Genomic DNA, 13705 nt, shown 5'->3' with positions numbered 1-13705 from the left:
CGCCAACCGTAATAAGGGTGAATAAGTACATCCATACTCAACTGCGCTGTCGTACCAAGGACTTTTTTCCGAAAGTGTAGTTCATCTGCATCAGGAGGCAAGCATACTGCAATAAAAAAATACGAATGTTTAACTTACTTGATAGTTCTCACACGTATGTTATCTGCACCCGCATACCAAAACACACCAGTTTCCGTTCTTTCCTCAGAAATGTTAACAAGCCGGAAAACCTGACAAATTGCTGTGGCTGCTTGTGATGGAATTCGACAATCACTAGAGTTAGCGTCTACGTGAATGATGTTGGACTACTGATTACTGGCAATTTCCACTCCACAAATTTCGGAACTTATGCAGAGTGCCTTATCAAAGCCACGGCAAAGAACCTTGGAGTTAATCCAGCGAAAACAGAACTGACACTGCCCACGACAAAACGTAAGTTAGACGATTTTGTGCTACCAGTACTGGATGCAGTGCAACTACATCTCTCCTTTAAAGCCAAGTACAATTCTGCACTGTCAATTTCGATCGAAAAGGAACGTTGAGGAAGCACGAAGAGTGATTTAATCGCACTATATTTGATTTAGAAGAGCTGGGGACTGAAACCAGTCTCGAATCGGAAAGGAACGCCGAACCTCCGCCTTATTGCACTCAACATTTAATGTCAGGCAAGGCGTAGTGCTTTAAGGCTGCATGAACTTATGGCCAGTTTCTATAAAACGATTCGAATTCAAATTCGTTCGAATTACTACCAAACTCCTGTTATTGTAGAACTTTTTGTTTGTTTGAAAACAAAAATGAATTAAATATGTTTCAAAAGACAGTAGTTTGGTAGTAGTTCGAACGAAGTTGTATTCGAATCGTCTTAGTGAAACAGGTCATTAGTCTTTGGCGCGACAGTAGCCACGGGTATTGAAGTATCCTAAGGGAATTAGGAGCACACTTCAAAGTAGATCTTCGAGAGATTTGAAGATATTGATGTCGTTATCCCAAGTAGAGATGACTGAAAACGAAGTAAGCCTTTTATACCAACGCCTCCAAGTTGGAAAAAGGTATTGGTACTGGTGTCTACAGTGAAGAGACATGTCTTTAACACTCATACAAGTTGGACGAAGACGTGTGCATTCCACGCATACTCACGCAAGAAATCCGTCGGTAAAATCTGGGAACTTTGCTCAGAAGTTGTTTGTGTTCAAGTATACACCTTTTTCAGATGTAATTCGAAACATTATAGTTGTAATTTGTAACATTTCATTTTTAATTCGAGAATTCCATTTATAATTCGAAATATTTCATTAGTAATTCGAAATATTTCGAAATATTAAAATCTGGGAACTTTGCTCAGAAGTTGTTTGTGTTCAGCTATACACCTTTTTCAGATGTAATTCGAAACATTATAGTTGTAATTTGTAACATTTAATTTTTAATTCGAATTATTCTATTTGTAGTTCGAATTATTCCATTTGTAATTCGAATTATTCTATTTGAAATTCGAATTTTTCCGTTTGTAATTCGAATTATTCCATTTGTAATTCGGATTATTTCATTTGTGGTTCGAATTATTCCATTTGCAATTCGAATTATTCCGTTCGTAATTCGAATTATTCCATTTGTAATTCGAAATATTTCATTTGTAAATATTTTTAATATTTTTTAAATATTTTTAATATTTTTTAATATTTTTAAATGCGATAGGAAAAATTCAAATTTTAAATGGAATAATTCGAATTACAAATGAAATATTTCGAATTACAAATTAAATTATTTGAATTACAAATAAAATGTTACGAATTATAAATAGAATTCTCGAATTACAATTAAAATAATTCGAATTACATCTGAAAAAGGTGTAGTTCCTCTTGAGAATAAGGTAATAATGTCTAGCTATAAAGTGATGTCAAAGTTTTTCAATTTTGTCGCTCTAAATGCAATTATAATATAATCTAAAGCCCCAACTATAATCAATATAACCAATATAATCTTTTTCCAAAGTTCTTCAATGTGCTTCATCCATCTTAGCACAACACCAAAATACTTAGCTTCCGTAAATTGATGGCATAAAGTTGAGGACATTTCTCGTTCTTTTAAATTTTAAATATATACAATATATCATACATATGTTATGTATATACATACATATTTAAAAGAACACATTTAAACCGACTCGTGGGAACTTATTCCTGAAAGGACAAGGAAAGACTTCTCCCATATTAATTTGAGAAGCCCGAATGTCAATTACATGGGATCTCCCTTGTAAAGACCTTTTACGTGGCAGAAAAATAACAGAATAACCATGCCCTAACAAATATTGACATTGTCTAAGCTCTGAATCGAACCTAACCATTCAGTGGGCAAAGGAACCATGCTAGCTTTATATTTATATTTCTAGTTGTCTAATCGTCGAAGCCATAATTTAAATTTTGTGCATCTTTAATAGTATGACTGATAACAAAATATTCTTAATAGGGGAGAAAAATCAAACTAATTTATGATGGGCCATGAACGGGGTTACCTCTACTTATCACTTTCAAAAAATCGAAATAAATACTGCTTTATTTTAAAGTATAAGTAGTGTAGAGTATGCCACAAAAAATTAAAGCCGATCGGAGCAAAATTGGCTGAGAAATGAGCATGGGAATGTAACAATTTATTGTGCTACGTACATAGAAACTTTAAACGCTTGTTTCTCAAAATGATATTTTTGTAGTCGGTGCCAACGATAGCTCGAAAACGAATTGACCAATATGGTTTGGTGAGCTTATTAAATATGTACATAAAAAATTGTCTTTAAGCGAAACAGATTTTTGTTCGAAATTTCGACTTTGACAGTTCATAAAATTTTTTAAATCGATTGTTTAAAATGTTTTGCTTAAACACAAGATTATTAGGTTCTTAAACGACCACAAAAACATACGAAGTTCGGTTCATCCGTTTTCGAGTTATCGTTGGCACCGCAAAACACCTTTACAAAAAAGGAGTTCGCAGGTAGCCATTTACCATAAGACTATGCAATATTTTTCAACAACAAAAATTCCAAATGTAGTATAAGATGAGCTCTTTCAGATGAAAGAAAGAACTACTTAAAAATATTAGTGTTTCTTTAAAAAAATGCATGAAAAATAAGTTTTTGGTCTGCACAACCAGGGATAACCCCTTAACTATATATGTTGTTGTACGTAGCCACAGACATTTGAAAATCATTACCATTTTTCAAAAACTTTTAAACGTATTGGTGACTATGATTTAAATCCCGTATCGAAATAAGGAACAAATTGAATACTCTACCACCTGGCGGAAAAAATTTGAAAATTTATTTTAAATTGTAAGTTTTTCTTAAGTAGCCGGCCTTCGGCCGGGGATTTAAGACTTTCTCCAATGGACAGGAGCCAATTTAGGGCACGAAAACAACATTTTTTTTAATTTAAAATTTTTTCTTACTTTAACATGGGAATTTTCGGAACTTAAGAGGTCAATATCTCGGGAAGTATGGACTTCTCCCCGGAAAAGTTTATATATTTGTGATCAGGACAACAAGATCTACCTGTGGTTTTTCTAGATTCTTCCGCCAGGTGGGAGAGTATTCTATTTATGCCCGAAATAATTGCTGTGCTCTAAATAAGACATTAAATTTGAATTGGATTTACTGGAACTTCCTATTAATCCTTAATGATTTTAGTTAAGTGCCACCACTTCTTCAAGGTCTATGAAATGTGGATTAGTAGTTGGTGGATGGATTGGCCAATTAAGCCGATCAATTTGCATATTCCTACAATTCTATAAAAAATAAAAATCCAGCTCTTCCAAAAGTATATCCACCACAATCGTGCCTTGCGTAAGAACCAAGTGTTGTGAATGAATAAATGCGATGTATTGGCAGACTTTATAAATGCAATATGTGAGACAAAGCAACAACTTTGAAAAATTCTGCTATATTACTGCAATTTTGAACACGATGAGTTGTCTACAAAAAAAAAAAAAAAAAAAAAAAAAAACACTGAATTTATGAAGACAAGAAAATGTAAAATGTTGCGCCGAATTGCATTAATGAAGTCAGCCATTATTTTCCAAAACGCCGCCGTTTCGGTTTTTAACGCCTAGGTATGACTGACTGACTAGGTATGACTGACGGTAGACAGCTGATTGGAATGCATTGTCTTTAAAATTTGACCTACAATAAAGCACCAATGTTTGAATTTTAACATGCATTTTCATTCGAACTACATATATGAATTTGAATCTACGCTCCTTGTTCAATTGCATATAAATACGGTAATATCGACGATTAAGCTGAACGGTTTGTGTTACTTCGAAGTGAGTTATTAGAAATAACTTGCGAGTAGTTCCAATTAACCGAGATATTAGAGTACACAGAAACTGGTAATTTTAGAACCATCATCAAAACTTGTTATTACAACATGCCTCCAGTGATACGATGTGGTGCCACCCACTAAACTGCAGGATGCCTCCAATCAACATAAAATTATATACCTTTTAAAATAATATATACACTAAATAATATTAATCTGTATGTAAAAAATGTTACGAGTTTTTCCACAATCCACATAGCGTGTGTGTATCCTTTATTAAGTTTTCCATTCATTTCATTCTGCCTTCTTCGCAATAACTTTAGAATCCTGTAACACCCAAACCATAAAATTCTGCTATTCGATAATACGTTTTCGTCGTCGATCTTCTTAACCAAAATTACAACATGAATTTGTCTTTTTGGCTGTCTTATAGAATGCTTTACTTTGTATTGAAAGATTTTCAGATTTTGCTACCATATCATCAAGTTTTTCACCTCGCTCCAGCACAGCTTCAATGGTATTCTTCAGTATAATCTTTGTTTCATCTAAATCATTTTGCATTTTTGTCAAGGCATCAGCTTCTTTGGGATCTTGATATTTGGCCAAATATGAAGGCAATATACTGAAATCTATACTACTCTCCGTGCCAGTTTGCCATTGATCTGTTGAGATTTTTGCAGCAAATTCCTCTAGAATTTTTGTGATTAACGTGTGGGCTACTCTTTGAGGATATTCATGGTCAGCAATCAGGACTCCAGCTAAATTATCTGTTCTCACATATACATGACACATATAAACATCCTGTTTTACCGATTGGCGCATAGCCGGTTGTGTGCGTTCCACCAGTGTTTTTGAGGCAAAACTGAAAAGGGAAACAAAACAAAGGTTAACAACAAATAGAGGAAATTGATGAATCATATTTTGTGGTATTGTCCTGTCAAGTATGCAGTAACATCAACCACATACATACCACTTCAACCCTCTTCTGACTGTTGTACTTACGTCATGAACTCCTGCACTGCTGTCCTTTGGAAAAATGAAAATGATTGCAAATCATATGTAGACTTGAGCAATCTTGCTTCGGGGCTGCCCTTATAGAAAACACTTAAGGCAAATAGTTTAACCATTTCTTCTACTTCCTAGAGATTTTTTTTCTGTTGGGGAGTTGTTGCTGAGTTAAATTTAGTGTTGATGTTTTTCTTGTAGTTGTTGCACTTTTACAATACTGGTGGGTTAAATTTTGTATTAATTTGATACGTGTTATAATGTTGAGTCGAGTTTTCAATTCCCTGATAATAATTTTACACGAAAAATGTTGTATTTTTAATAATTTTCTAAAAAAAGTGACACTGACGATTTTGCTCTCTTTCTCTGCTAATGAAATGATGTCGCTGCTGATTGACATCAGAGTCGATTGTCAGTCGGTCGGCGGCGTGCCACTGATTTTTTAAGGGTTCGGCCGCCGATTTAAGGGAAGAATAATTGTTATCGAATTTATCGAATTTTAATTTATACGTTAATGATTTTTGATTTTATTTCACGAATAAAACGGAGACTTTTATAAAATAAAGTTAATTTTACAAAAGTTTCCATTTTTTCGTTTTTAATATAAAGAAATTTAATTATAATTTAAAAAATTAATTTTATTATAATAATAAAAATATTTACAAAATTAAGTTACAGTGTTTTATTTATAAATACACTAAGAACTACATGATAATTTTTCGCTTAGCCTCAGTAAGTATGTTCTTCTTCATGGTAGAATCTCTGAATTAAAACACTTGCCGTTTAATTTTGTCACCATTTTTAATTTAAATGCAAGCAAGAATATACATACATACTTATTGAGGCTAAGCAAAAAATGTGTAGTTTTTAATGCATTTATAAACTTAATGTTTTAAATATTATTTTTTCAGCCAATTATGGCCGGAAATGTAGATAAAAACTTTAAGATGTTGAAATCAGTTTATACCGTTATATGAGGGCTATACCAAAACCTAAACCCACGTCCACAATTAACGGTGGGGAAGTTTTTATACCATTGCGAACTCGAAATGCCATGTTACAGCCAATTCGGATTAAAAATGACGTTGAAATCCTCAAAATACCTGAAATCGGGTGGTACCGCTATATGGACGCCATAGGAAAAATGAAATGAAATGATCCAGCTGAAGAAAAAGTGTCAATTTCGGAGAGTGAGAGTTGGGTACTAGGGCATCCGGGCCCCCCTCTGACTACATGGGTGGAGATAGCTGAGCAGATAGCTCTACATTTTGAAAGTTCAAGGAGAACATAACCATAGTGCCACCTGGTCTGGTATATGACGTTACCTGGCAACCCGTCGTGGGCCAAATCATATTCACATAATTGTCTCCACAAGTAGACCGCCCTATTTCATTACCGCTGAACGACGCATTTTCCTCAATCATGGGAATGCTAATTGGCCAATTTCAGAGTGTTCACTAATCACCGCTTCAGCAACTGCCCAACCCTTCTGAGACACCATCACTGCTGCCGCTCGCTATCTAGCTCCTGGTCGTATACCCGAAATGAGACCAAATCTACCGAATGCGAATGTCATCAGGAACGCTAAATTATCCAATGCGTTGGGCCCTGTGGGAAACACCAAGGTAATTCTCTAAACAGCTAGATGAGCAGGGAGTCGAGTACCTCAGCAAAGTTATCAACCTGTCGCTAGCCAACCACATCGTCCCCGAAGTCTGGAAAATGGACGGGATAGTCCCGCTACTGAAACCAGGCAAGCATGTCAGCAAAGGTGAATCGTACAGATCGATTTCGCTTTTGTCGCTCGAAGTAAAGCGTCAAAAATAGCTATCCAGTTGCCGATCATCAGCATGGGTTCAGTAAGCACGACAACAGTGCTGCACACCATCTCCACACATATTAGTCGAGGACTCGACAAGAGCAAGCCGTGCGATAGGACAGGGTAAGTGGCGTTCGACTTATCAAGCACTCCACTCTATTTGAAGACGTGTTGCAGCCTACTCTCCGGCCAAGTTTGAAACATTGGATAATCAATTATATCTGTGGACGTCAGTCGTACGTGGAATTTAGAAACCAGAAGTCCAAGTCACGTAGTGTGAAACAGAGATTTCCTCAAGGTGGGGTGATATCTCCGGAATAATTTAACATCTGCCTCTCCTGTATTCCAAACCCTCCGGACGGCATTGAAATCGTAACGTATGTGGATGATTGTACTATATTGGCGTCAGGTAAATATCCTGATGTCATTTCTAAAAGGATGAACTCCTATTTGACTGATCTTACCACCTTTTTGCACGCCACAAAATCTATGGCCACTCTGTTCATCACATAGATGGCAAAGGTGAGAACAGAGTTGAATGTCGTGGTCGATGATAGCAGAATTCCGACCACAAACTACCCTAAAATGCTAGGGGTCACATTCGACAGCACACTGTCCGCGCGTACCTCTGTTAACTGTGACAAGCTGAGAGGAATAAGGTCCTTAAGTCCCCAGGCGGCAGCACTTGGGGTACAGATAAAGAAATCTTGTGACAATGTATAACGCAATTGGTTGTTCTGGGAAAGAAATAAAGAAATGTCAAAACCACATTTGAATTAGGTCGAACTTGGTCTTGATTCTTTTACCAGAAATGACTTCAGCCAGAAAGCCAGCCGCTTACGTGTCGAGGCCTTAAGTCATTTCCGTCCGTCTGTCCTATAGTCAGCAATATATATATATATATAGTGGAATTCTGTAATTAATTTATCGAGTTACCGACAAATCTTCGGTGTCATGCTTAAGTGTTCCATACGCCATTTGCCTGATTCGAGAAAAACTCAAATTAATTTTTGAGCCCATATGGATTAAAAGTGGTACAAAAATCCAATACTTTACCTCAGTTCTACTCAACTAAACTCAAAGAATACATCAGTAGTTTATTTTTGTCAGATATCTCTGGTAGCCTAGAAGGTATGGCCGATTTTTATAACTGCAAAAGGTTGGTGAATTGTTCTATGGCATGCATGGGTTCTTTTTTTCGTGTTTTTGGCTATTTGTGTCACATGGAACACATTTTGTCACATTTCAACAGAACCACTTTTTATCAATTGTTTTCCACCTCTCTTATGTGAAGTGCTACTGTGAGGTTGAAAATTCACGGCTTCAAATGAAACATTTATATGAGCAAATAAATACATTAAGGACTATTATTATAGGTCTCCTTAACATTTATTTGAAATATATAGAAGTAGCGTAGAATATGAGGTAAAAATTTCGATCGGAACTGATTTTTGCATTTCTAATGTAACATAAAATCTTTAAACGCGTTTTTCTCAAAATAGCATTATTGTAGTCGTTGTCTACGCTAACTTCAAGACGAATGAACGTATCTGCGTATATTTTTGTCGGCTTAAATCAAAATCTTGTCTTAAAACGAGGGAATTTTTTATAGGATGCGTTACCTTAAGTGAAAAGAAATTGTGGTTTTCATATAAAACTAGCGGACCCGGCGAACTTCGTCTCGCTATTAAGGAATAAAATTTCATACAAAAACTCAACTTTTGATTTTTCCAATTTTCCGACTTTTCCAGAGAGATTTTCCAAAATTTTCTTCCGTAAAGACCTTCTCCTCGAAAATACGAATAACTGACAAAAAATTTTACAGAAATCGGCCTAGCCGTTCTCATTTTATAAATTACTATACATTTTTTACACCATTTTTATATATATACTAGCGGACCCGGCGAACTTCGTCTCGCTATTAAGGAATAAAATTTCATACAAAAACTCAATTTTCGATTTTTCCAATTTTCCGACTTTTCCAGAGAGATTTTCCAAAATTTTCTTCCGTAAAGACCTTCTCCTCGAAAATACGAATAAGTGACAACAAATTTTACAGAAATCGGCCTAGCCGTTCTCATTTTATGAATTACTATACATTTTTTACACCATTTTTATATATATAGATAAGATAACATTATTCAAAAATATTTAGATTTTCTTCAGTTTTTAAGCCCAGTACTTTGAAACAATTGGTTCCATACGCCACATTATTCGTATCTTAACAAAATTGGGTAATTTTTTGTTTCAAATGCAATGACTTTTGGGGCGGAACAATTCGTTTTTGTCTCTTTTTGTTCCATACTCCACACGGCATGGATATGGAATAAAAAAGTTCAAAGTAGTTTTGTTCCATACGCTAGGCTTTATGGATATGGAACAAAAAGGCAGGATTTTTTGCGTCACAAAGCGGATATGGAACATATTGACATCTGAATATCTCAAAAACTATAGAAGATAGAAGAAAACCGACTAAAAAATCTGAAAGAGCATGGTTTAAAATCTAGTAAGGTACCTTTATCTCAAAATGTCAAAAATGGCGTATGGAACACTTAAGCATGACACCGACGAAATATCGGTAAAATTAAAATGATTATAATTTCGGTAATTAACGAAAATTTTCGGTAAGTTAACAACCACAATGTATGTCGTTAACATGCTGTTTATATTAGAGCTTTTTGCAGGGTTAACTTTCTTTATAAGGATTTGTTTGAAATATAAGCAATGGAATTGACATTTAAAACCCAGTCGGTTTGTTAAATCCGGTTATATATAAACGGGGTATAAGTTATACCTATAGCAACAGTGTTGTCAACTCTTATTGATATTTTTAATTCATAATTTGGCGTTTTAATTTTACCGATTTTTGACGGTAAATCGAAAAATGAGTTACAGAATTCCATTACTGGAGATTGAATCAGAATCAGTAGTGCGATTGTCTAACTCATTTTTTTGATTTGCCGACAAAAATCGGTAAAATTAAAATGCTTACAATTTCGATAATTAACGATATAATTCGGTAAGGGGTAGTTTACACTATATGTAAATGTCATATGACATGAAATTTGCCATCATTATATAGTCGCTAATATGTGCAATATTGGGGATTTTCCTCACGCAATTTACTTTGTGCGTCCACACCAGCAAAATTGTAATAAAATTACGTCTCCACATTGCCGGCGTGGCTAGATATGGAATGTTTTTATTTCGTGTCATATGACATTGATAGATAGTGTAAACTACCTCTAAGTTAGCGACCATTAAAAAGTAGTCTTATGCCATGTTCATACCAGCATTTGAATCACGTCGTTCGTTCTCATAATTACGTACACGAATTAACCCGTTCATACGACATGGTACACAATTCATAGCAACATGATTCATATTTTCATGGTTTTTGTTTACTGATTTTAAAGAAAGTTTCAGCCAAAAGACGAGTAAAATTAATTGATATGAACTGAAAAAGTATTTATCCTTCTTTCAGATATCTATTTAATATTAAATTTTATTATTTTCATTCATTGCTCTGTTCCAGAACCTGCAAGAAGCTACTATTTTTTACTACGATAAAATTTTTTCCTTTATGTTATCGGAAAAAATAGTAAAAATTAATAGATTCTTGCAGTTCTGGAACAAACCACATGTTTTCTATTTTTTCTCACAATTTTGGTGTTTTCACTATATTTTCAAAATGTTCTATTTTAAAAATTAACGAGAGAGAGAGACCTACCACAATAACTTTTGGTATACAGACATTCCGGCAGGCATTTGATTTTTGTTTCTAAATTTGTACGCGAATTTTAAGCGATGGACAAGAAATGCCAGTGCAATGAAAGAGACGACACGATTTGCTATGATTTGAATGTATACTAGTCGTTAAACCGTTTACTTTTCATTCATATTTTGCAGTTTTTCTAAAAATTTTGGGTTTTTAATAAATTTTTAAATTTTGTATTTTTCCTGTCATAATTAATTTATTTCGATAAATTCTCTCATTTGTTAGAGATGGAACATATTTTATCGTCGTTCTGAGAGTAGTTTAAATTGAACAATGTACACAAATCGTTGTTCGTTCTCAAAATTTTGTATAGGAAATCAAGTAATTACATTGTAATTTGGGGTCGAACAACGAATAGAGAGCGAATTACCGTCAGTCTGAACAAGGCATTAAATTTCTACCGATAGCAACTTTTATTTTAACTTTTCATTCATAATTTTGCGTTTTAAAGTTACCGATTTTTGTCGGTAACTCAAAAAATTAGTTAGAGTTGGGCAAATGAACGAATTACAAAAAACAACCAAATGTTTAAATATAACCACAAATTCATGGTTTATTATTCCTTTTAATATTTGTTTAACAATTATCACATTATTCAATAACGCCATGGTCTACCATAGTAAGGGTCTTCTTTGTAACCGCCTCTACCACTGGCCGGCGATGAACTGCCTGCCGAAATTACAGATGCTGACGAACTAGCCATTGATGATGTATTGCCAAACATATTGGAATTATGATGTTTGCCTAACTTCGGATGGCGACGATAATAACTTTCTTGTTTCATCGAATGATGATTGGAATACCCATCGTCATAATTGAAATTATCGCGATTTAAATGATGTCCTCCAACCGAAGTCGTTGATTCTTGATGAACGTTTTGATAATTGTTAATATTTATAACAGGGGAATTTTGAATTTCCTCATGCAGATCGTGGTCATAAAATGTGGAATGCATGCTCCTCTCATGGATATTGTGTAAAAATGCAGCTGCATAACATTGTTCCAAGAAAAGGGACATGCAAAATATAAACTGGAAATACACGAAAAATTAATTAAACCCAGAAAATGTACTAATTATTTTTCATACTATCGAGACAATCAGAAATTTTTGTTATTAGCTTACCACTTTCATGCTTCTTTTTAAAGAAATGTGACTTCGTTGAATTTCTTTTGAACACTGCTACTTAACCTAACAATTCTAATAGGTTTTATATTCGTTGGAATGTGCTTCTTAGTAGGTAGTTTTGACGGATAACAGTAACAGCCTTTCCTGCTAATCCCTTTTCTTGTTAAACGGTACCTGCGAACGTAAGCAGATGTTCACATGTTCACAAACGCTATTTGAAAAATATACAATTTTCCTGGAAATGCAAATTTGAAAGTAGATAATTGTTCAATTCTTTTTAGAGGATTTAGAAAATGACTACAACGGTTAAAAATATTAGACAATATACTTGAACTTGTTTTTGTAATATTAAGTTTTATAATCATGTGTTATTTTCTTTTTTTTTTAGATTTTTTATTGTCTTCTTTAATCTGATCTAGTTTAACGAGGCTTCTTCCACAGGTAGTGGTCAACTGGGTAAGTGAAACGCTGTTGTGTTTAATATAGGCCGGTATCATAATCCTTGCTCAATAGGAACCGATGTAACTACCCATCAACGGCAGCCGACATCTTATTGTTCCAAGGCGCTACTGAATAGCTTTTCTGTTGCTGGAGATAGGTAAAGTTTCAAAAGGTTTTTGCTAGAAAAAATGTCAAAATACAATTTGCCTTCGCTGGTCGAAACACTTTTCCAGTCTTTCGAAATAATGATTTCATCTGTTTGGTGTACTACTTCACTCCCAAAGGTCCATTATGATCATCCTGTAATTAGAAGAAAAAAGATAGAACGGAAGAGTAATAAAAAATAGATAAAGTCAGGTGGTGAGTAGTTATAAAGAATACATAGGAAGGGCTTCAACTAAGAAATCTTCAGTTAATTGCTTTTTAGTTTTAAGCTTGAAGATACCCAGAGTACTTTCCCAAAGCCATCTGAGACTTCTTGAGAAAAGGACAATGAATGCGGGGTCCATATCTGATAGGTATGAGACAGAGGAGAAGTCATAAGCATCGAAGCATCATCTCCTCATCCTCACATAGTCTGCAGTAATCAGCAATTCTCATTTCTGCCTTGTTGAGAAGAAGTAACGAGAAGAAGTTGTCGAGTACAGATTCTTCAATTGTAATATTCGGAGACTGTGATCCCTCACGTGCTGGCTAATCGGCAATCTCATTCCCGTCAATATCACATTGTGCCGGTACCCAAAAGAAAGTGATTTTATTCTGTAGCGTTCATACCCAGCAAAAAGTTTGCCTCCAAAGATGCAGTTAAATCATATGTACAAGTGATTTGGAAGTGCATCAAATTATGCCCTTGCATCATGATTTTTACAGGAGCATGACTACTGAATGATGCACTCCTTAGCACTGCATTTTAATTAATCCTCTGGCACTGCATTTTAACTATCACTTTGGAATCGCATTTTAACTAACTCTTTAGGGTAAAATGGGATGCAATCCAATTTGCATACAAAGCACGTGTTTTGATGCAGTGCTTTGGAAGGGGTTAAAAGGCACTCTTCGGAATGTGTTTTTATGCGGTACAAAGATGCAATAAAAATGCAAGCCATTGCAAAATAAAAATAATTTATTACTTGTGTAAAACAAAAATATTACAAACTTTTTTACAATAACACAAATTATGAAATTTCTTCATTAAATTCAATCGCAACTGAGTCTGTTTTGTCCGCTCTCCA

General features: G+C 34.6%; 2 protein-coding genes across 2 annotated transcripts; both read right to left on the bottom strand.

The window, feature by feature from the left end:
- Nucleotides 1-4536: 4536 nt before the first annotated feature.
- On the bottom strand, nt 4537-5719 carry Ykt6 (YKT6 v-SNARE homolog). The gene is made up of 2 exons (XM_073979076.1): nt 5307-5719; nt 4537-5166 (listed from the first exon to the last, which is right to left on the bottom strand). The coding sequence occupies exons 1-2, from the start codon at nt 5429-5431 to the stop codon at nt 4692-4694; spliced, it is 600 nt and encodes a 199-aa protein (XP_073835177.1). The 5' UTR covers nt 5432-5719; the 3' UTR covers nt 4537-4691.
- A 5782-nt stretch (nt 5720-11501) lies between these two features.
- On the bottom strand, nt 11502-12194 carry LOC141398265 (uncharacterized). Its single transcript, XM_073975545.1, has 2 exons — nt 12030-12194; nt 11502-11936 (listed from the first exon to the last, which is right to left on the bottom strand). The coding sequence occupies exons 1-2, from the start codon at nt 12036-12038 to the stop codon at nt 11502-11504; spliced, it is 444 nt and encodes a 147-aa protein (XP_073831646.1). The 5' UTR covers nt 12039-12194.
- Nucleotides 12195-13705: the final 1511 nt, after the last annotated feature.

Source organism: Musca autumnalis, unplaced genomic scaffold (genome assembly GCF_047663935.1).
Source record: "Musca autumnalis isolate F117 unplaced genomic scaffold, ASM4766393v1 scaffold_3, whole genome shotgun sequence".
Taxonomy (NCBI): Eukaryota; Metazoa; Arthropoda; class Insecta; order Diptera; family Muscidae; genus Musca; species Musca autumnalis.
The sequence above is the reverse complement of the archived record's forward strand: the minus strand, read 5'-3'. Positions and strand labels throughout refer to the sequence as shown.